Here is a 25,018-nt window from a genome sequence, read left to right as displayed (position 1 = left end):
CATCTGTGACATGGGGTACTATTGTCATCTTACTGGTGAGTCCTAGGAAGGCTAAATAATTTGCACAAGGTAAAAATTGTCAGAACTGGGACTGAAGCTCAAGAAGTCTGAGCCTAGGTTCTTCATTGGTAGGTACTCAGAGGAAAAAACAGGTAATTTTTAAGAGCTTATCATACAGATAATTTTGTTACTTAATTTTTTGCTAGAATAATATTAATACTATTTTATTTTTATTCTTAGTTTCCATATGTAAAGTTTGATGAGCCTAAATTTCAATGGAGCCCCAAGTTTTTACTAAAAAGATCTTGCAGTTAATAATGAGAAATGCTAAATCTATATTTTTGAGATGGTGACAATTCAAAATGATTAACCACATCTGTCATGTGATAGCATATTAGTTTTTTTGTTGCTTCTTTTCATCTATAATTCTAGGACATACATGTGCATAATAGGTGCAAAGCAAACTACCATTTGTAGGTGATGATTGGTTTCTTATTCTGGTATAAGCTGTGTTTGCTTTTGAAAACAGTATGTTGTATTTGTATGCACAATGACTAGTCCTTTAAATAGGTCTTTATTTAAACAGTCCTTTAAGCAGTCTTAAGAAACGTTGACGGGGACGTCACAATGCAAAACTTAATGCCAACAGACCCTTGGTTTAGAGCTTCAAGGTTACTGAGTCTGAAGTTAAGTTAATCTTCTCAAATTCTAGGGCTGAGGCTGACTAGGTAATTGTGTGACTTTGGACAAATTTAATAAACCTTTCTAAAGTAACCCATGGTCCCTTTTATCTTTGAAATGAAGCTGTTCTCCACCTCGTTGTGAGATCATATTTAGAGTGCTAATCACTGTGCGTGATACATAGTATTTTATAAATAACAGCGTTAGTGGTGTTTTTTGCATTATACTATCCCAAATTGGAAGGGGTCATTGAGATTATTTAGCCATCTGTTCTTAAGTCCTGTGGGAAGAGGAAAGTGAGTTAAAGGTCACTAGAGGTGAGGGAGTAACATTACTTGACGTGGAAGAGATCCACACAGAGTAGGGCAGAATAGGATTTTGCAGTGGTGCCATCTTTGGAGATGATTTCTAGCTGCATCTGTTGATTATCGAAAAATATTAGGTTTGGGGATTCTCAAATGTAATTATAATGTGTGGCATATGAAACAAAAAGAAGGCTTAAAGCTAAATTCTATACATGGTTCCATTTACTGGTTTTGCCAGCTCTCCATGCCAAAGCCTTGACTGGAGTAGTTAAATTTATGAAATATATGTGTGCATGCTCATACATTTATACCTGAAAAGATTCTTTAACTTGAAACTGTGTGAAGAAAACAGTTGGATCTATTAAAAGTAACTGAATCTATACTCTGTCCTGGAAGTTTCACTGACTACCCCTTTAGGACATCCTGTAAAGAATGCAGGTAGGTTTATATGTACCTATTTTCCACTTTAGTAACAGCCCTGGACAAGCGTGACTGGGTGGTGACCTCTCTATAGGCATGGACCAATCAGCGTAGGCTGCCATTGTCCCTTGTCCAGTGTGCCAGGATGCCTGCTTCTTACTTCATGGCTTGAATACTATCTGAAAGTGGTTTAGAATTGTGCTTGTTAAGCCCAGGTATTGTTCAGTGCTGCTTCTCTGTCTCTAAAGTAAGTTTACTGCATCTACAGATCTTTTGACATTTACATTTTCTTCCCCAACTTTTCCTTTAAACTCCTTTTGGTGAGAAGAGCCACTTGCTTTTCAGTATAGGGGTTGAAAAAGAACTCTCTTTCATTGTTCAAAACCAGTTCCCCTATACCCATAGACTTCTCCCAGCAATGCCCCCAGGGCAATGGCTGTTCAGTCTTTCTGTCTAGTAATATGTAAGTGATGTAAGAATTAACCAACCATGTGTATTTGCTTTAAAAACCTATGTTAGTGCATTAATCCTTATCATGTTGTCATAGAGAGTGGACTACTAACATCAGCATGAACAAAATAGTCTCTCCCTACAGGCAGACCTCCACGGGAAGTTAAATTATACTCCCAATATGAGTTCATTAATCTGTGATGAGAAATATGTTTACTGAGGGACTGTTCACTGGCAAGTGTGTACAGTGCAATTATCAAGTCGTTTATCATGATTTTTCTACTTTTACATTGAAAGAAGTTAACACTAAGAAGCAGAGAATGGACCCCCACCCCCACCCCACCCTTTGCCAGAGAGCAGCCTTCATAGGGCAGAAGAATTTTGAGACTGGCAAGAGAATCTGAGAATGGTTCCAAATAGTAACACAACAGAGAGTGTCCAGAAAGTTTGGATATGCAGAGAAGAGTGTATTTATTCCATGTTTTTTCCAGTTTAACAATTGAATGCTTGCTTTAAACTTTATGTACTTTAATGGAAATATTGTCTGGAGGGGCACCTAGGTGGCTCAGTTGGTTAAGCATCTGATTCTTGATTTTGACTCAAGTCACAAACTCAGAGCCCTGGCACTGAGCCCCACATGGGGCTCCACACTCAGTGGGGAATCAGCTTGAGATTCTATCTCTTTCTCTCTCTCTACCCGTCCCCCAGCTCATACACGCACACACTCTTTCTCTCAAATAAATCTTAAAAAAAATAGTGTCTGGCTGTTGAAGAAAAAATATTGAACATATTATTTGAAAATATAACATTTTAAAAATGTCCTATATTTCCTGTCATTTTGCATATCCTACATTATTTTGACTAAATTGGTGGATCTTGTTTCCCGTGGAAGGAGAGAAAAGATTAAAATTCACTAACTTCCTATAATCTTCCTTCTTTTATTTCTCTCTCTACAGTTCCCTCCAGTTTCACAAAACTGATGTGCTAAGTTGGGGTCTTTTTTCTTTGGAAATCTTACTAGAAAACAGAATCAGCCCAGGAGAAAGGAGTTTTAAACCCCTCAAGCCCACTTTTCATTTAGGGCTTAATGTCAAGAGGTTTAAAAAGGCCCTGATATTTCACTGTTGACCCAGTCCTGCTCAGTACGAGGCTAAGGAATTAATTAATGATGAAGAGTGTATTTATCTGAGTCATTCTCACCTGTTCTCTTTGTTCTTTAGTGCTCTAGCAGGGACTTGAGGGAGGGCATTGGCAGTGAGTGGCTGGTCTCTGCCAGCTCTTGAGAGTTAAGGCTAAAAGTTATGCATTGGAGGGATAGGGAAAGAAAAACCTAATCTCCATCTCATACACATACATAAATACATGGATGGGTAGATGGATGGAAAGATAGGTAGATAGACAGAAACATTGATATATATGCACATACACAAATATTTTTTGGCCACCTTTACTTATTATTATAGCTTACTAAGCAACCTCTATACACTCATGATTCCTAGCTCCCTAAAATGAAGCTTTTCCTTCTCCTTGTATTTTCAAAGGCCTACTCTGTGGGCATTTCTCTGCAGATGTTTTGCAGATAATCCTTGTTAATTCAGAAAAAAAATCATCTTTCTGATTTCTTCTTGAATATCTAGAAACCTGGCAAGTGCCTACCACAGAGCAGATACTGAATAAATGCATGCTGAATGAATAAAAAAAGATAAATGAAATGATACATAATTCTTTATACACTTTGTGCACAAATGCACATTTACAGATATCATCATATAACCAACCCTGCCAACTAAGGCAGTGTGGACAGGACTGTCACTCTTCTCTATCTAGTCTCCCAAACTTCCCTTACCTTTGAGGTTGCATGCCACCCTGTTGGGACACTTAGTTTATTTGTAAGGTTTACAATAACCTTATTTCACTTACTTGAATAATGTACGTTTGAGTTGGAAAGAGAGAAGGCTGTCAGAGACTGCTGTGACCTTAGTGACAGGCTATTGATCACAGAAGTGAAGAAAGCTTTGATTAGCACATTTTGGCAATTTGGGCTTTTTTTTTTTTTAATTTAAGATTTTGAGTTACTTTAAATCAATTTTGTTCATTACCTATTGCTGGATCCTGCTGAACTAATATATTTTTGTTGGGGGTGTTTTATTACAATTGATACATTGATGTTGATTTAGATGTCGTTTCTCCCCTGAACCCTCTTAATACAGAAACCAGAATGATGGTGACATGGGTGCCTCTTGTCAGTTCAGTCAAGAAGACTCATGGTTATAATCAAGTTTAACAAACTGCCATTTCTCTGTGATGGCTGGAAAATCAATGGCAGTTCAGCAATTAAAGCAGAGTGCCATTTAAATCTTAGAATCTGATCATTCTGTTTTTTCATCCTCAAACCAGTGAAGACAGTTTTCTCCATATTGTATTTTAAATTATATTTTAATTTAGCTTTAACTTTATAGCAGACTTAAAAGCAAAATTTTAAAATTATTTAAATTAAATAAATTATTAAAATAAATCTAAAAATTATTTTTTATCAGATTCGTAATACCGATTACTTGGAACCTTGTTTGTTTGGCTTCTAATCTTGAAATGTGTGCTAGAGTTTTCTATCCTTAATCTACTTTTCTCATTAGGAGGATTGTTCCTGTGTTTTGTTTAGCGAAGGACTTCTTTAGAAAAGTGAAGTTGGTTTGTTATTTTACAGTGTAGCGATTTAAGCATAGTTTATTTTTCTGTAGCATGTAAGATGCAAATTATATAATGTGCCTTTTTATACTTTCCATTTGCTTTTCTTTGTGTTTAACCTTAAGCTGATATGAAATCAGTGATGCATGTGTTATTTAATTGTAGTAATGACAATTTTGAAATGTCTCAAAATTGAAACTAGAAACTTAAAGATATATTTGAACATAAACATAGTATCAAGTTATCCAAACTGGTTTAGAAAGGCTTCTATTATATGGACTAAATCAAGGACAGTCATTTGTGAAGTTTTGAAACCCTATGAAAAACAGAATGTTTCTAAAGAAATATACCACGGTAGTAAATTGCAGCGAATCTGATCTCAGAGTCCAGAGATCCAGCTGCTGGTGTGGACTCTGCCCTTAGTGCTCTGTGTGACCTTGAGCAAGCCATGTTAAGTTTCTTGAGACCTGGCTTCTTCCCTCTTGAAGGGCTTCCCTCTTGAAGATTTGGGCTCCACAAACGAGCTTATTATATTCACTATCTTTCAAATATCTGTAGTAACTTAGATCCTGAAGTAGATTAGAGTGACTAGTTATCAATTATTATCTTTCTTACTAATTGTTTTCACAACTTGCCAAAACCCAGGTTTATCCCCTCCAAAGCTGATTGGCAACACCTTTCATGCTTACACTACTAATTTGCTTAAAAGGTCGTGTACAAACAAATTATCCTGACTTGAATGACTAGTTAGTAGGTATTTAACATTTGGAAAACTGTGGGGAGTTGTTTGTTCATTTATTTATGTTAGTTCTTTTCATAATCTGAATGCAGCATTAGTTCTTGGGCAAGGGCTGATGAATGTTTGTTTTGACATTTCCCTTCTCTTTAAAGGACATTTTTTTTTTTTTTTCTTAAGACCTATCCTACTGAGGAGGGGGTTATATTTTTAGGTGTGGTTCAGAAGAACAGAGACCAAGTAGTTGAAAAAATAATTTAAATAATTAGAGTGGTCTCAAATTGGTTGTCTTCTTAGGAATGTAGGGGGACATAGGGCGTATTGAGGGACGTAGAGGGGTCTCTAAATTAGAGGTCACACCTAGATTTTGCTTCTGCTAAGATTTAGGCTATATCATGTCCTCTCAGGTTTTCTCAAATTCTGGTATTTGGACAGTAAATCCCTCCCTCTACCTCCTCAGTCTACAGTTCCTTGTATAGCATCTTAATTAGCAAGAAGAAACAGAAATGTCCTCTACATTTGCATGTTGAAATGTGGAGCCTCCTGGCATTTTTTATGATCATGCTTTCTCTGCTGTCCAGTCTAGATGCCACTTAGGGGTTCTTTCTTTCCTTATTACACTGAAGGATTTTGAAGTCACAGTTCAACTACCAAGTCCTGTATCAGTCTATTGACATTTCAGAGGGTTTTGATTTGTGGTCCGGGTTGTAGGAGAATAAAGATACAGATCGATAGAAACATTTATTGACTTAAGAATATAAATAAGTCTGCAAATATGCTTTTTATACAGACACCTGCATTACATATACAGGGTTATTGAGATTTTGGTCTTACACAAAAAATAATTTATTAGTTGCTTATTTGCTTTACACACCAACTTACAAGAGGCCTTCTTTATATATTTGCTATAGTATACTTATTTCAGAAGGAAATATAATGTATAGTGAAATTTTCATGTTCATCCCTTTCTTTTCCCTTTGTTTTCTAAAAATATCTAGTGACATTGGGGTCAGTAAGGATCCTCCATATTCCATTTTTCTCTTAAGCTTAACACATCATTGTTTAATGTTTCCAAGTTTATGGTCTTTCACTGCATTTGAGCCCAAGACAATAATCACATTTTTTTGGAATATGGCTCTTACTGTATTTAACAGGTCCTTGCAAAGGTCTTATCTGTGAAGTGTGCCATGTTGTAGCATGATCATCTTTCTGGCTACAACAATACAAAATTACCCTACACCCTCTCCTCCCAACCCAGGAAAAGGCTACAGCTGAAATAATTAAAATCCATACGCTTAATGATCTGTGCCTTCTGCAGGGCGGCACATTACTGTCTCTAACGATGTTTAATGGCTCATAACATTCAATGCACTTAATCATCAATTACTGGCATTTGTAGTACTTTTGCATACAGAACATATCTTGATAGGGGGAAGACTGCATTGGAACAGACTCAACTATCCACGTTGGAAAATAAAAGACACTGGGGTAGACCAAATGCGGATGCATGGTTGGTTGTCTTTGGAGCTGCTCAAGCGACTGAGGCAGGACTGTACCAAGGCCATGTGGTTGTCTCGGACTTAGGTGAGGAGGAAGTTTCAGTTTTCTTGTGGCACACTGCACTCTGTTGGTCTCCCAACCATTCTGGGGTTATCCCTGATTGGAATGTCAGGTAACTGGGAAGCTGGCCCCACCCAGCCACCTGACCTCCCACAGGTCAATTGTTACTTTGTTTCTGTGTCTTTATATGACGGGCTAGAGGAGCCTGAAGAGGTCCTACCCAGATCAGAAACCCTCCAGTCTCACAGTCACTTCAGGGACAATGGAACCATCAGCCTTCTGTCATTTTCCATGTAATTTCCTGTTTGCTCAGTGTTGCTTGGAAAAACAAAGAAAGATAAAGAGCCCAAAGAGTCCACTACCTTTGGTGGAATGATAAAGAAAAAAGCAGAATTCTCATTTTATAATAATCACACGGTTTTGATGTAGTTTGTGCAGTACCTACTTTTAATATATATATAAAAATATTATTTATAAACCATGTTGATTACTTTGTTTATTTAATATTACAACCAACTGCATATTGATATACATTATATTATATATAATACTATATGCTGCAATGTATAATAATATAACATATATGCATGTATTGAATTTAATATTATAATTAATTATATATTAATTATTAATATACTGTATAAATATATATGATTATACCATGTATAATTATACTTAGATGCATATAAGGCTTTGTTTGCATATTTAGGCCAAAGGTTATTTTGCTTCTGGTAACAGAAGGACTTGAACTGTGCCAGCACTTCTGTAGATGCTCAGTCCTGGAAGTGAAAGGATCTGCAGGAGGTAGCTTATTTTAATACAGAGTTTGCTTGAGAAAATACATGATTTCATCATCTCTGAGCCTCAGAGAAAAATTCTGATTGTCGACCTTTCCTCCTAATCATGAATTTGAGTCATAACCACCCTGGGGTGAAATGCACACATTGCTCTTTCAAGTTCTTGATTGTTTCCAAAGAAGTTTTAGGACTTTTTCCGAGTTGATAGCAAATGCTTATGTGGGCAAAACAAAAGAGGAGGAGCAAAGGTGTTGCAACTTCCACTATCACCTGCCTTTCTCAAATGTTACGGCTTCTCTGCTGCTGGCTGAACTCACAAGACCAACTTAAAAAAAAAAAAAGTGGAAGAAAATATTCATGTCACTGATAAATTCATAGCATTTAGGATTTCATCCTTTCTTCTTGCTTCAGCAGCAGTTGGATATGTTTTATATATTTATTTAAAGGTTTATTTATTTATTTATTTATTTGAGAGAGAGACACACACACACAGAGACACAGAGAGAGTGGGTATGCCAGCTGAGGGAGGGGGAGGGAGAGAGAGAACCTCAAGCAGACTCCTCGCTAAGCACAGAGCCCAATGTGGGGCTTGATCTCAGGACCCTGAGATCATGACCTGAGCCAATGTCAAGAGGCAGATGCTTAACCAGTTGAGGCACCCAGGTGTCCCAGGATATTTCTTAAAACATAAAGTGCCATGCCTACCGTCCTTTGCTCTTCCCAACATTCATTGAGTGACTCTACCCTGTCAAATATAGGTTAAGTGCTAGGAATAAAGATATCAATATGCTACAATTATGGTTCGTACCCTGACTAAGCTTAAAGTCTTGGCAAAGCGTTGAAGAGTCAAATGTATACAGCATAGCCACTCATAAATCAGCTCTAAGAAGAGACAGTGGGAGTGGTAGAGCCTGGAAATAATGGGAGAAATGTCTTTGTTCTTCCCCCCCCCTTTTCCCTCCATCCTTTCTTCCTTATTTCTTAATAATACTCTGCTAACTAAATAAAATAGTGTGCTAATCTTCAACTCCTAATACAGATCCAGATGGAAATATGTAAACAAATAATTTTAATACAGTAAGTAGAATCTTAAAAGTTGTTTCTAAATCCCAGCTGTTAATAGTACAGACCCTAGAGCCAGGGTGGCTTTGAATGCTGTCTCCACCATTCACCAGCTGTTTGACCTTCGGCAAGTAATCTTCCTTTGCTCTCTTCAGTTCCCTCAGGTATAAATGGTGACAATGCAAGTATTTAACTTCATCAGGTTCTCTTGAGCAGTAATTGAGTCATGATGTAGAAAGCTCTTCAAACAAAAACTTGGCACACCATGAGCTCTAAATAAAAGAGACTGTTCTTAGTAGGAAAGAGACAAGATAGCACATGTTAAGATATTAAGTCTGAGTAGACACATGCTGATAGAATCTTAAAATAGAAGGAATCCTGAGTCACCTTATGGGCACCATCTACTTGCTGCTGGAATAAGCCCAGAAGAGACTGTTCCTCAGTGTTTACTCGTGTAGCTTGTTCGACTCATCCTTTGCTGTACACCGGTCAGCTCTGAATAATTTTATCAAGGTGGTGCTCACCTTTGTCTTCCAAAAAGGAGCCACGAGGGCACTGGGTGGCTCAGTCAGTTAAGCGTCTACCTTCTGCTCAGGTCATGATCCCAGAGTCCTGGGATTGAGCCTCCCTGCTCAGCAGGGAGTCTGGCTCTCCCTCTGCTCCTCCCCCTGCTCATGCTCTCTCTCTCTCAAATAAATAAACAATACCTAAAAACAAAAACAAGAAAAAAACAAATAAACAAAACAAAACAAAAAAAAGGAGCCAAGACGCATAGTATAATGTGTCAAGATCTCCTCTGGTAACATTGTAACTTTCATGGTGTTCTCTGCATTGACCATTTCTGGTGTTTTTATTTGTTCATTTGTTTTGTATGTTTGTTTTTTAAATTGGAAGATCTAATTGGCCTTATTAAGCAATTCATGAATTGGGCAACATCCCACTTAGCAAATAGAAAAATGCTCCTCACATTGACCATTCATTTAGCATTTCATTTGCTTTATCTCAAATGAAGATATATATTTCCCACCATGCTTCAAAAATGAGCTAACCACAGCAGTAAATTGTTTTTAAGCATTGAATTGCTTTACAGATTCTATAACATCATCAAAAGCATAAAACATTCAGATGTGAGCTGTCCACTCAGTTATCGTTTAAAAATTCTGTTGTGTCTATTCCTTTACTGTCCTGTGTGTGGCTCAATGGGGATGTACAGTTTGGCGAACAGAACTAGCCAAGAGTTTGTGAAGCAGTGGTCACGTATTAGACCTCACTAATCTTTCTTCTCTTAAAATATATCGCATTTTCTGCATTGCTGTAGAGGATCCATTTCTCAGGATCGTCCAAGATTTGTGTCTCGAGGACAATGTGTGTGAAAAGGGTTCTGAGGCAGTCAAAGCTATTGGGAAAAGGGAACAAATCATAGCTAAGAGGGTTAGAAATTTTTGCTCTTTATCTCTCGTCTTCTCTAGGACGTCTACAATAGTAAAATATCAAAAACATGAGTTATCAATATGTGCCAGATACCTTATGCAATTAGACAAAGAAAAACACTGAGAGACTGTGGACTCTGAGAAACAAACTGAGGGTTTTGGAGGGGTGGGGGTGGGGGGATGGGTGAACCTGGTGGTGGGTATTAAGGAGGGCATGTATTGCATGGAGCACTGGGTGTGGTGCATAAACAATGAATTTTGGAGCAGTGAAAAAAATAAAATAAAATAAAATTCAAAAAAGGAAAAATCTATGTAATTGAAGGAAAATTTATATTAGTAAACAAAAGAGAATGATGTGCAGTTTTAGATATTACATATCATAACTGGTGGTTAAACATTATAGGCATAGAGAACTTTCTGGAAGACAGCTTAACACTCTCTGAACCTAGCTTTCAATCATACCCTTTTCCCCTACTTCTCACAGTTTTCCCATGGTTCATTTACCAAGTATTTAAAGAGAGCTTCTATTGCATGCAGGTTCTCCCTTCAAAGGATGCAGCACATGGTATTTATGCTATTTTGGTTCATAATCTGCTTCTAAAATGACTTTTCTACTCCTGAGACTCTATCCTCTGCATGTTATCCCTCTCTTCTATGTATTATTACCATCCTGCATTATTCTGCATTTGAGTTGATGTTACCTCAAGGTTATGCACAATTGTCTGTCCATCTCCAGTGCCACCATGATAGTCTAAGAACCAGAACAAGCACCAGTTCGAAAGCCAAGCACTGGAACTGTTAGGGAGGTGATTTTATGCCTTAAAACAATAAATATTTTGGGGTGCCTAGGTGGCTCAGTTGGTTAAGTGACTGCCTTCAGCTCAGGTCATGATCCTGGAGTCCCGGAATCGAGTCCTGCATTGGGCTCCCTGCTCATGATGGAATCTGCTTCTCCCTCTGACCCTCTCTCATCTCATGCTCTCTCTCACTCACTCTCTCTCTATCAAGTAAATAAATTAAAAAAAAAAAGATTTAAACATATTTTTATTGGAGAGATGTTTTCTTGCTTCTAAATTGTGTATGCAGAAGTGGAATCAGCCAATAAAAAGCACTTCCAAACCTTTAACCAGGAGTTCATGAACTGTTCTTGTCATGGAGAGGACCACAATGATGGGGGTAGCAGTAATATTAATGACAGTAATGAGTAAGCCTCCATTATGTGTAAAGCCTTGTGCTGGTTGCTTTGACTGCATCACCTCTAACCTTTAACCCTAATGACTGTCCCCAAAGCTGCTCTCATTATTTTGGCCCCTGTTTTGCAGTGGAGGTGACTAAAACACCAAGGTTGAATAATCATCAAGTCTAATTTTTGGCAATGGTTGGCATTGAGTCAGGGTAATGTTCCTAGATCTTTGTGATTTTAAAGATTACTTATCTTTTATTCTATGACTTAATATCTCTCTATATAGTTTTTAGAACAATACTTACATAATAAGCCTTTATATAGAAGCACTGTGTGTGCATATTAATTGCTATTATTTCCCTTTGGTCACTTATTTGGAGACACTAATTTTTCTTTTTTCCAGCAGGTTGTAAGTGGCTTGAGGGGACCAAAGACTTTACTATAGACACCCTGCTCTGAGCTTTAGGTTTATATCAAGTAATTGAGAGTGAACGCAATGGTATATATGAAAGAAACAGGCAGGTCTGTTATCCCCTCTTCATTGATCCTTCCATCTCCTACACAAGCATGCTGTTTCTTAGCTAAATATTTTAGTCTTGCAGAAAAAGCAGTTCCCTGGGAAAAATAGCCAATTTTATCCTGATAAACTTGCTTATCATTGCACAATATAGATTTCTACTTTAATTCAGTAATCTTAAAACTATAGGGATATAAAATGCATTAACATTGTAGCTGACTTTAGATTGCTTTTCCTTTAAAATCTTTAACAATGTGAAATCATTTGTACCTGCTTAAAATGAGTTTTTAGTTGTAATTTAAATTGAATTAAATCATCTTCTATTTATCTTAGAATAATCTCAGAATTTAGCACGAGATTTCCATTTGCAGAGTTACATTTACTAATGTGGGTCTCTCTCCTCTCTGTCTCTATCCTGCCCCCCTTCCCTCCCCACCTCACGGACATCTCCAGAGTTCCTTCCTGGGGTGCCTGTGTGGGGGCCCCAGTTTGGAGAGCTCCACCTGACAACTCTGTTCTGCTCCGTGTTACTCATAGCTTTGAAGCAGTATTGCTGACCGAATGGCCAGCACATGGATTAAGTGGCCTTCTTATATACTGACCTTCTGTATAAAAACCTGACCTTGAATATTAGTTTGATAGGCATGGTTCCTCCACATGCTGAGGGGTGCAGCTGGGCTCGCCTCCCAGGGCCCTTTGTTTACAGAGTAGCCCAACGTGAGTGATCTACTGTTACTGTGGCTCATATACCGATTTAACTTGCAGAATTTGGGATCAACCACGTGGCTCCCTAGATGTATATGCAGAATAAATTTCCCCTTTCCTTGAATAAGTAGATTTATTCCAGCAGCAACTGTTCCACCCATTAATACCATATGCAGATATGTCCATCTTTAGCTGTGGTGACCTTCTCAATAGTTCATTAAATTCACACATTATTGTGAATGTTCCTTCCGCCGTACTTTGCAGAGTGAGAATGAGATCGTCTTCTCCCCACAGTATGGATATCTGCCAATGAGTCCTTTCTTTTCAGGGTTTGGAGGATGTGGAGGAAATTTGTATAATCCTGTGGCAAGGGTGGGACCCCTGAATTAAATATGTATTTCCTAATTGCCAGCCTCCACATTTAAAGTCTATTTAGCCCTGAAGGGCCAGACATCTTGGAAATTCACCTTTGTGCCAGGATGGTAATGAATTGTTACATTTCTCCCATGCCATTATGTATCAGGCTCTTTGCCTGTGTCTAGGCATTGGGCCTAAGTGGGTCCGCTATATAATATGCTTATTGTAGATGGTAGTTTCTTTTAAAAATCTACAGCGAAGTGTATTTCCCAAGCATGAAAGGCTTTAAATAACTATAACATTGAGTGAATTACATCAATTCCAACATGCCTGTGAAATGGTTAAGAGGTACTATTTTTTTTTTTCTCTTGTATCTTCAGATAAATCACAGGATGCACAGGTTTCATTGATACAGTTGACTTTATTTAAATGAGCTGTGTTTTGATTAAAAGATGAGAAATAATCATTCCTATAAATAGAATATTAAACAAATTGTTTTACCCTAAATTAAATAATCGGTCATATTAACTCTATTCTTCAAGTTTATTGACAAAGCTTTTATTGCCTCTGTGGATGCTCTGCTATGTGAAGCTTCATTATGCTGCTTCCCAAGCCTTTCCACCCAAGGTGATACCCAGTTCATGGATAGGGGACCTGTGTCATCCCAACCAGCGACCCCCTTTGCTTCCAACTCCTGGGTCCCTTTATACAAATACTTGGCATTCACCAGCCACTCCACCTTCTCTCCAGTCTCTACCTCTGATCAGTCCCTAAATCTGGTCTTTCTCTAATACAGATCTCATTAATATTCCTTTCCTTTCTGTATTCCATTTCTATTTTCCTGGACCATCCAGACCCTCGTTATTGCTCCTCAGGCTCTAATGCGCTTGCCCTAATAATCAGTGTCTCTGTCCTCAGCTTGTCTACTTCAGTTTATTTTATGTAATATAGCAAAAAAAAAATTCTATTAATGTCACTTCCCTCCCTACTGAGGACCCGGTTTGGATCTCTTTCTCAGCTTCCCAAACACTGCCACCTCTCCTCTGCACCCCCTACCTCACTGTAGTTCGTCACAGTACCCTGCACCAGCGTTCAGAGCCTCACACAGTGTTCACACTGCCAAGCGTGCTCTTCCCGCTGCCGTCTTTCTGGTGAACACCTCTTCGTTCTTCAAAGGCCATCAAAGTTGACGACTTCTCCCAGCCTCACACTAAATAAGTAAATCACTTCCCTTTCTTTGTCTACATTCTTTTTTTTTTTTCCTACATTCTTAATCATATGTGTATTGTGGTATGTAGTTATATATATTATGAGTATGTACTTACATCATGTCTCCTTATTAGATTGTGAACCCCTAGAGACCAGGGTGTCCGCGGTCACCTTTGTAATTTCAGAGCTTAATAATATCTATCGTAGTATGGGTTTGTTGAATTTGTTCAATTCTCCCATAAATGTTCTCTATATTAGAGAATAGCTTCTTAGCAGAGTATTCAAAGACTGCATTTGGGGTATGTCTGTAGTCTGTTATTGTCTGATTAGTTGAATTAAGAGCACAGTGTTAATGAGGCCAGGGGTTTAGTTTCATTCCTCTGTGGAGCAGTTAACATTGTACGTCAACTGTCAGTAAGTTCACCTGGCTGCCTAGTAAATCCCACTGGTTCCAAGGGAAATGGAAAGTGAGAATGATTAAGGTCAGGGCAGATTCATCACAACTATTAGACAAATTGAATTGAATACATTCCTTATTGATGTTTAAAGAACAATTTCACACCTCCACGGGAAATGAACACCTTATTTTGTCCACAGCCCCTGTCCAATGTGCACTGATGCATTGGACTTGAAAGGGGGGCGGTGATGGAGGTGGCAGGAGGACCTCCTGTTCGTGGTGGGTTTTGCGGTAGGAACAACAATCATCCACCCGCAGATCTTTATGACTGTTAACCCCGGAGCTTCCCGTCTACCCACCCACCTCTCCGTCTTTGTCTTATAGGTGAGACAATGCGCATCGCCTCTTCAGAGTTTGCTGATGACCCGTGCTCATCGGTGAAGCGTGGCACCATGGTGCGGGCGGCGAGGGCTTTGCTCTCAGCTGTAACTCGCCTACTCATCCTGGCGGACATGGCGGATGTCATGAGACTTTTGTCTCATCTGAAAATTGTACGTATGTGGAACTTATCAAAACTTGCCTTATGGGGGTGGCAATCCTGACTATGTAGCCTGGAGCTTGGAACCGCACTAATGATCTCTCACTGCTTAGCAGCCCGCTTACTCACTGAAGCGGTATACCCCCCAATTTTTCTAATACTAAACTTATAGTCAATAATATGCTCAATAAGTTATAGAGGATTCACTTGGGTTTGGGTCCCCCCACCTTACTTCTTGGAGAGCAAAACAATATATTCTTTTAGGCTGCAGAGGCTGAGCATGCTTTATCTGCCTGGGCCCTATCTTGAGATTCAGATTAGTAATTCAGAGGACGTCAGCTCTTCCGGGGTAGCTGGCCAAATGATATGGACTTTGAACATATCTTGGTCTGGCAATAAAGATCCCTATATACACATCTCATGGCTAAGGTCAATCTTATTGCACCAAGCCTGGCATCTAATGTAACTGCCCATAAACCCCTATTAGAAGTGCCTCACTTGTCATGTTCTTGGTTTCTTTCAGCATATTTGTTTCCTAATGGAACTGGAACCCTACCCTGGTCACAAATTTTACTGGACCAGGGGCCAAGGCAACCTTTGCAGTCCCTGACAACTTGACCTCTCTCTACTTTTCTAGTTGCTGGCTGGCATCTGTTTGCAACCAGAATAGTTCAGCCCTCTGAATTAAGATGTTGTAACTCAAAAGCTTAGGCATATGGCTTCTGCCTAGAGAGTTTCTACTCCACACCCTCAGTGAATTTCATTCCTGGACAATTGGCACCAACCTTGGACTGATCTCAGGGTCCTTAGATGATGGGATGTGAACCATGGGTTTTCTTTTTTGGGGGAATCAACCTATTGCTGGTTTAGTTCCCCCTAGCTGTGGCCATACTGGCTTATTTCCCCTATTATCCAATCCTCAGGTCTTTGTCAGTGAAATGAACAGTAAGAGGGCAGGTGAGATAAGGAAATGAGTAATGACAGCCCACTCTCACCTCACCTTCCATCTCAGATTTGTTCTGTAAGGGAAGTTCATTAAAGAAATTTCCAAAACAACAGGTGGTTCTCTGTTGAAAAGGCTTCGGTAGCATCTTGCCTGAGCTGACCCCAATAAAAAAGCCACGATTCTAAGTTATGTATAAACTCCTTGATATAATTAAATGTCTCCAGTTCCAACACATCCAGCATGAGTTCCATGGTCATAAGCCACAAAGCAAGGTACAACTCTTTCTGTTTCTGTAAGGGCACCTGAGGAGCCAAGAGTCACAAAGCAGAACCTGCTTGGGAGTTTCCTCTCAGATTTTTCTGAGAACAGGCCTGTAAAAGCCAGGAAAGGCTTTGCAGTTTGGATGAGGTGAGCAGTATGAGGAGAGACTTTACCTATTTCAGAGGCTATCAAGAGACAGTGTAACGTTATGATTTGCTATAGTATTGACATGTATATGACAGTATAATGTTTTGATTCCAGGATTTAGCTACAGAAAATAGATTAACTTTAATATTGGTTTGCCAACTGTGTTGTCATCTACCATATAACCTCCTTACATACCAGACACTTTATGTGTTCATACGGGGCTAATGGCAGTAGAGCCCTCAGAGCTGTGAGAGATTTAAAATGGTTGCAATTCCTATGCAGCGTTTCTCACAGAGTGTGGTGCAAAGTAAGCATGTGGTAAATGGCAGCCATGTTGCTGTTTTCAGATCCCTGGAACCCCTTGCATACTGCAGTGGTGGCTGTCATTCCCGAGGTTCCAAGTGTGCTATATGCTTCTTTTAAGCAACAAATTACTTTGTTCTGAAGTGTGTGGGAGAAAAAGTTTTGTTATCTTTCCCTTACAGGCTGCTGAGTGTTCAAAGGCCGCATTTTCAGAAAGATCTTTCCCCAGATGGACAATCTTCCTTTCCCAGGGGAGAACAGGACTGAACCTAAAGAAATTAACTTTACATCCCATATGTTGTTCTCTGCCACGGAAGGGCCCGTTCAGCCATTCCTAGGGATTGATGACGGGCTGAAAATTCTCCCTGAGCTGCCCACATGCAGAGAGGGCTCCTCGTGCATCCAGGAGGCCATGTGATATACAGCCCCGGTGCCCGCCTGTAATCCTGCCTTTCTACCCACTTGTTTTGACCACGGCTGTCTACCGATCATATCACTGCCGCCTGTCATCCTGCAGAGTCAACTGTATTCTCTTCCCAGCACAGCAGATTAAGGGAAGTTTAAAAAAAAAGGGGCGGGGGCTTAGCACAAAATCACGGAAAGGTCAACCCAGCAATATTAAGTAGTCCTGTCAGACTGTCAGTAGTAAAATTAAAAATGATTGTAGACTAAATAACACATTTGTTCTACTTAGAGCGCAGCCTCTGCGGAGAGCAGCTGCGGTGGGATGTCGCTCTCTCGTGGAGCGAGTAGGAACTGCAGGGCTGGGGCGGCCGCTGGTCAGGCTGTGGCCCGTCTCACACTGTGGGTTCAGGTCAGGCAGGGCTTCCTATCATGGGGCTGTCGCCCGCCCCACCACACTCCCCCCACTGTTTAAAAAAAAAAAAAAAAACCCACAGTGTCTCAAGAATTCATTACATATGAACATGGTATATAATTCTGCTTTAGGTTTTCCTTCTCTTCCTTCATGAAAAAGCAAGTGTCATCTGCAGTCATCTGTTTGTGTGTTTTTAACTCAGATGAAGGAAGTACCTTCATGTGTTTGAATAGAGCAGGTTAGAGATGGTCATGTACACCTTTTTTAAGGCTTTTTTCCAGATAAAAGATGAGTTTCCTTACCACAAACATAAGTTAGAAAAAAGAATGACAGGTGATTTTCCATAAAGGTAGTTTGCTCCTTTTTCTTTTGGTCCACACACTTGAGTAATACCCTCCAGGAGTGTGTGGATTCCTGCCATGGTAACCTTTTTTATCTTTAAGCATTATGCATTTTACTTTTTATCTCTTAGGCCATATGCCATATTTTTATTGCTCTTCTCTCCAGATAATGATTTTTTTTCTCATTTCTGAATACCTTACAGGAACACAGATGGAATTGGCTTATCAGAAACTTATATTCATGTTTTTCCATCAATAATTCACTGAGTAGATGAAGGATAGCCAGTTTATTCTCCTAAAATACCCGCTTTCATTCTCTGCTCTGCACCCCATAAGTAATTGTCAGCAAATCAAGTAGTCATAAGCAAGTGCAATTCACACTAGAAAGACGAGTAAAGAATTAAGATACCTGTGGAGACCATGTGAATTGGCAGAGTAGAGGTTTTGCATCCACTACCTTAAAATTATGTTCGGGAACTTAGTTCACATGACTGCGAAAGAGCAATCTTTTCACATGACATACAAATATTCTAGTTGCCCATGTGAAGCTCCTTGTTTTGTTAAGCAAGTATTCTTATGGGCTTTAATGTTGAGCTCTTTTTTAAGCATGTTAAGGATTCTCATGGTTGCTGATTGTCATGGCTGCGAAAGATTTTTGCCACTGTAGTTGTTTTAAATTCAGAACAGAATGACAGTTTTGGAGTGACTTATAGTTCAAAGCTGGGTTTTCCCCCAGGTGGAAATTTGATGTTCCTGAGTAGAGCTAAAGTAATCATTTGCACATCAGACATCATTAAAAAAATACTGAATTATAATCAATTTTCTCGTTGAAGTTGCTGGTGAGTGATTCCCTAGCCAGTCATCTGATATATCCTGCAATCAGTTGACATTGTCAGTATGTTAGGTTGATATGTGGCATTTTAGACTTTTCAAGGAATCCTGCATTGCAATCGATGATCATGAAGAGGGATATTTATTTTTACTAGACTCTGAATTAATGTAATCAGAATGTATTGTCAATTCTAAGCATTGGTGATGATATTACGCAAACTCATCTTGACATGTATGTGTTAGAGAAAACAACCCCCCTTTTTTCTGTCTTCAGGCTAGGTCCTGGAATAATGATGTTCTTCATTATCTCAGATTTCTCTCTAGAAAATGCAATGGCAAAATAGAAAAACAACAACTCCTTCATCAGTTTCCCAGAGAAGTCAGATTACCTTCCTAGCCATCAGGGGCCAGATCTAATGCCGCTGTCCCCTTGTTCGGGAAGCGTTGATGAGGCAGACTTTGATATTACCTGTGCTTTTTGTGACATTAGCCTAAAATAGTGTCGAGTGTCCTCAGTTACGAATTATTTCTCAATAGGTGCCTGTTTAGTCCTACAGCTCTAATGTAGTTCTGGTGTTTGAAAAACAACAGTTACTTGATGTAAAATAGCCTTGTCTCTGATTACAAAGGTAGAAATTATTGCACAAGTTCTCAGCATATCTTTTTTTTTTTAAGTTAAAGATTTATTTGTTTGAGAAAGACAGAGAGTGCAGGGGGAGAGACAGCAAGAGAGAAATCCTCAAACAGACTCCCCACTGAGCATGGAGGCCTCCATCCCAAGGCCTGATATCATGACATGAGCCGAAATCAAGAGTCAGACACATAACAGACCGAGCTACTCCAGTGCCCCTTAGCATATCTTTTCCGTCAGAGCTATCGTAGAATAAACTTCATGCAACTGGGTTGTTTGGAATTTATTTACGTATTCAGTTATCCTTTCAGGAAGTACTTATTGGAGGCCCAGTTTATACAAGATACTGTGCTTAGATAACTTCAAAGGTGACTAAGTCTCAGCCCTGCCTTCAAAACTATAGGTTACTGGGGGAGATATTAAGAAAGAAAGCACTGCATGCTGGGAAAATGTGCATATGACTGTGGGATCTCACCTAGAATAAAAATATAATAAATGGATGTTTTCCACTTTAGTTTTTTTTTTTTTTAAAGATTTTATTTATTTATTTGACAGGCAGAGATCGCAAGTAGGCAGAGAAGTAGGCAGAGAGGCAGGCAGAGAGAGGAAGGGAAGCAGGCTCCCTGCTGTGCAGAGAGCCCGAAGCAGGGCTCGATCCCAGGACCCTGGGATCATGACCTGAGCCGAAGGCAGCGGCTTAACCCACTGAGCCACCCAGGCGCCCCATGATGTTTTCCACTTTAAATAACAGAAACCCAATTCAATGTGGTATTTTTAAAAGGGAATATATTGGCTCACCAAACTAAGAAGTCTAGAGGAAATTAGCTTTAGGCAAGGTTTGATTGAGGCACAAAAATATGATAAGAACCAGGTTTCTATCTCCTTTTCTTCTTGAAGGGCACTCTTCTCTATAGGCCCTTTTCTCACGGTCTCAAGATAGCTGCTAACCATTCTCAAATTTACATGCTTCTAGACTAAAGAGAGCCAGAAAGAGTAAATTCTCTTCCCTAATAGCTCAAATAAATGCTCCACAGTCTTGTTAGTCCTTTTGGCTTATGAGTTAGAGGCTTACCTCTGGGTTAATTATTTAGAGGGGAAATGGGATGTGCTGGTCAGCACTTACTCCTTTCCCTCACCATCTCCCAAGCCATGGATAGAATCAGTTCAACCAAATTATAGTGTTGGTCATTTCACGATAATATGAGGAAGAGTGACATGGCTGGGAGAAGGAGGTCTCAGGATTGGGTCTCATTAAACTGAATGAGATTTAATTTCTTGAGAATCAATTTCTTGGATCAGACCGAACAGATTGGGGTTCACAAGCCCAAGCCTAAGCTAGGGTCTCTGAGTTGAGGGTGACTGGAAAGAAGTTGGTCCCTCAGAAGAGTTGGGGATGTATAATTCTGAGCAATAATAAGATTGAAACTGCACAGTGATTTCAGCAGGGTGAGTTTAATATGGAAAACTGTTAACTCCAGTAGCAGATTAGAGTCATAAGAGACTGGGTAACAAGAAGACAGTTCTAAGGACATAGGGATGACAAATATAAGGAGAACCTGCTACCCCAAGGACTGAGATAGAGTACTTCAGGGAGACCACCCCCACCCCCACCACCCTAAGCCAGGGCCAAGATCAGATCTTCCTACTTTACTTTATGATAGGTCACTGAGGTGCCACACAAGCTAATGGAACTTGCTGGAAATCTGCCCTTAGGGTGTCAAGAAAAAACGCTCACCAAGAGCTATCTCATTGGGGGCATTCCACATAGCATCATCCAAGGGGGGCCATGCTAAGGGAAGCTGCTGGCCACCTGGTGTTGGAGGGGCTACTTCTGCTGCTGAACCTTTGGAGAGAGCATACCAGAACCAAGGAACAAAATCTTGCTTCCTTGGTTGCCACCCAGCACTCTCTAGTAATGAGGCTTGACATCAGGCCAAATGGGAAAGGAATAATAGTTCAAAGACCTAGCCATGTTTCGGCAGAGCAGGCCAATGTGTGGCTTTGATCTGAAAACCAGCTCAGGGAAAGAGTTTACTGAATGCAAAAGGGGTGCTCATGCCTTAAGAAAGGAGATGGATTCAGGTCAGACAGCAGACATTAACTACAGAGAGCTTCACAAACCAAGGGAAAGAACAAAGGCATGAGAAGCAAGAGAAAGGACTTGGGGTGTTGTCAGTAACATAATTGATTCTGTCTCATTGCAGCATGGAGAGCAGGGTGGGGAGAGGCACTGATAGAGCTGAACAGGGAGACACATGTGCCTCAGAGACCATGATGATTTGTTTGGACTCTACATGTGGATTATGGGGAATCATCAAGTACTTCTAAGCATCAGAATCAGATTTGTGATTTAGGTAATTTTGGTAGTGATGTGAAAAAAAGAATTAAAAGAGGAGTGAGTCTCAGCAAGAAGAAAGATGAAGAGATCATTGAAATTATCCAGGCCAGTGACTGAAAGGAAGGCTGGATGACGGCAATGCCAGTGTGTATTGTGAAAGGGAGATCAATTTTAAAGATATTAAAGAGATCAAATGGCTAGAACCCAGAGGCTGATCAGATGGGACAAAGCTCTTAGTGAATATTCATAATCAGATGGGATGGTCAGTATAATCCAAACCCTTTATAAACCTATCTTTTTCTGGGAAACTGAGGCATAAGAAAGAGCTGGAGAGTTGAAAGCATGAACTCTGGAGCAAATTGCCTTAGTTTAGACCCAGGTTCCCACACTCACTTGCTGGGTGTCCTTTCGGGAAGCTTGTGCAACTACATTGACCTGAGTGTCTTCTCCGTAAAGTAAAAGTAGGAAAAAATTTCAACTGCAAAGGGCTGTTTTCTGGGACGAAATTAGGTGTATGCAAGCCATTTAGAACAGTGTCTGGTACATCTCCTAAGTGCTCGGTGACACTGACTGGTGTCATTTTTCTTGCACTAAAAATAACTTTGGAAATCTAAGCTGTATTACTGTTGTGCTTCATAAACCATGACACTTTAAGAATACGTGACACTAGCATTTAATCATTCTTGCTTTTTGATGAAATCATCTTCTTGTTAACAAGAAAACAAAATTGAATCAGGAGGGGCAGCTTATCAAGGAAGAGAATATTTAATCAAGAAGGCCAGCTTTAGGAGGCAGAGACATAAAATGTAATGATGCTGGGATCACCGTGGTCAAACCAGAGTACGTGGTTAAACAAGTAAAATAATAAGATGGAGAATCTTACATCCACTTATGTATTTACTTAGCCAACTACTATTTCCAAGATATTTAAAATATATATATATATATATTTTTTAAAGTAGGCTCCATGACCAGTGTGGATCCTAATGTGGGATTTGAACTCAGTACCCTGAGATCAAGACCTGAGCTGAGATCAAGGATCAGAGGGCACTTAACTGACTGAGCCACGTGGCCCCAAGATAATATTTTTAATTTAGCCATAAAACCAGATCCTAATAAAAGAGTTATATATGACTTATTAAATAGTTTCATCAATGTCACTTAAAATCCTATCAATTCACTATCCATAGTAGGACCCTGGAATGAGGTCAGTCTGTCCCAGTGGAATTTAGGATCCTTACGCCAATGGTTTACAAGCCTGGTATGGACAGTAAATGTCAGTCTGAGAATCAGATCACACAGTCCAGGAGGGGAGGGATCAGACTCTCAGTTCAGTACTACCCCCATCCCCATATGCCTGCTTAACTAGTATTGAATGACTGAATGACTTCAGACTATTTTTTGCGTATGGAAGTAAATAAGTGAAATTCCAATCAGGAAAATTGGAGACTGATTTAAAGAGTTGATCTCAAATGATTTGATACAGCTGTAGACTGGCAGGCAGGCCTGCTTTAAGAATGGGGTTAGAGGCTATTTTGAACAAGCTCTGGAAGACCAAGATTTTAAGAGTTTTAAGTGACAAGCTCTGAAAATAATATCTAAATCCACTAATGAGGGAAGAAATTTTAATATCTTTTCTAGGTGTTTGAGTCTTTTCAGCTGCACAAGCTACCAATAATAAGGACAGGAATATGTGGTTGAGCAAAGGGTTCTCCCTTTGGTGTTCCTAAGCCCAGCCTGTTGTGGGAGGAGATCAGCTGGCTGCCATGTCCTGGACTGCCACTCGTTTATAATGAGGGAAACTACGGCAGCTGCCTCTAAGGACGCCTGCTATGATATCACTGAAAACAACTTCCCAATCCAGAACATGGAGTCTCCCCAGCTCCCCACTTAAAACTCTTCCCCAGGAGCACCTCTTTCCTCAGAGCCCTTGCCAGCAGCTGCCGTGTCTTCTTCACTTCACGTTACTTCCCCTCTTCCCAAGGGCCCAGTCTGCAGATGTTCCTTTCTTCAAACTTAGTGGGGGAAATATTTTTCCTTTAGCTGGACGCTATGCGGCAGGTCAGTACCCCTGTTTAAGGAGCTCCTCATTTTTGCCAGGTACTCTGTTTGCTATTTTGCTATTTCTTTTTCTTTTCTTTCCTTCATATACAGTATGCCTGATTTATTTGGGAAAAGAGAGGAAGTCTTTGGCTTCCATTTCTGTAACATACTTTGATCTAGTCAAGTTCCCGGGTTCTTTGTGTGTTGAGACTGGCTTTTTATATATTTAGAACTTAGTGCATTTAAAATTCATGAGCATGAGAGGTTTTGTTTTCAACTTTTTGTACTTATTGTTTAAATGATCTCTTAGTAACATGTTGGGTCTGTTTTTAAAAGTTCCATCTGAGAGTCTGTATCCTAATTAGAGCATTTAGCCCATTTATATTTATTTGATAATTGGACTTAAGTTGGCTATCTTAATATTTTCCATGGATATACCTTCTTATCTCCCTCCGTTCTTAAAACAACCTTGTGTAATATATTGATATTATTATTTTCATTTTATTAATGAAGACGCTGAAGGTTCAAAAGGTTAAGGGGCTTACCTGGATCACAAGGCAGAGAAATGACCTAGCTGTGGTTCAAATACAGGGCAGCGTGACCTGCAGCTCCTCACACATACTGACTTATTTCTGACCCTGTGGGGACCAGGAAGGTGGAGAAAGTTTTTGGAAATGCTGTCCCAGGCTCTTCTGTAGAAGAACTGCTTTTAAGGTGTTTGTTTGGCTTATAGGGAGTCCCCTTCCTTTAACCCCGACACCCAGAAAGAAAATATTCTTGGCTCTGTTCAAAAATAAAAACTTGATTTTTAAATTCATTTTGACTTCTTAAAAGTGCCTGGTCACTCCCTTTTTCCTTTTTTTTTTTTTCCTCTCTTCATGTCCCGTCAGCAATCTCCCCTTTTGTCTCCCCCCCCACACATACCGCTTCAACTTTAGTTCTATTTCTTCCATTTTGGGGGGGACCTTGGAGTGATGCTGAACCATGTTTCTATGTGAGACTTTTCCACTAGGTGACCTCTAGATTAAAACTCCAAGTAGGATAAGTCTACCTTGACACAGACAGACCCCATTATTGGTGTTTCTTTTGGAAAAAACTTGGCTGAATTAGAAACATAAATTCAGACCAGTGATTGGATTCTTCAAAAACCACCAAAATGTTAGGTGTAACACAACAAAATAACTCTTCCACATTGGTCTGATTAATAATTGGCAAGAAGACTTTTTTATACATATTAGAAAACAAATCCAAGATTTAGCTCCTTCCGAGATAATTATTTTGCTCTTCCCCGGAACCAGTTTTTATGTCCTCAGGAAAGATTTACAGCT

At 39.6% G+C, this 25,018-nt stretch overlaps 1 protein-coding gene across 3 annotated transcripts in view; it reads left to right on the top strand.

Moving 5' to 3' along the window:
* The window catches only part of CTNNA2 (catenin alpha 2), a 1,106,640-nt gene that overhangs the window by 316,335 nt on the left and 765,287 nt on the right, over positions 1-25,018 (top strand). For all 3 annotated transcript variants that reach the window (XM_032880681.1, XM_032880684.1, XM_032880682.1), the window contains one exon: positions 14,879-15,045. In XM_032880681.1, the coding sequence (XP_032736572.1) occupies positions 14,879-15,045 (167 nt within the window). The remainder of the gene's footprint in view (positions 1-14,878; positions 15,046-25,018) is intronic.

This window comes from Lontra canadensis, unplaced genomic scaffold (assembly GCF_010015895.1).
Source record: "Lontra canadensis isolate GAN:19392208 unplaced genomic scaffold, GSC_riverotter_1.0 scaffold71, whole genome shotgun sequence".
NCBI lineage: Eukaryota > Metazoa > Chordata > Mammalia > Carnivora > Mustelidae > Lontra > Lontra canadensis.
The sequence above is the reverse complement of the archived record's forward strand: the minus strand, read 5'-3'. Positions and strand labels throughout refer to the sequence as shown.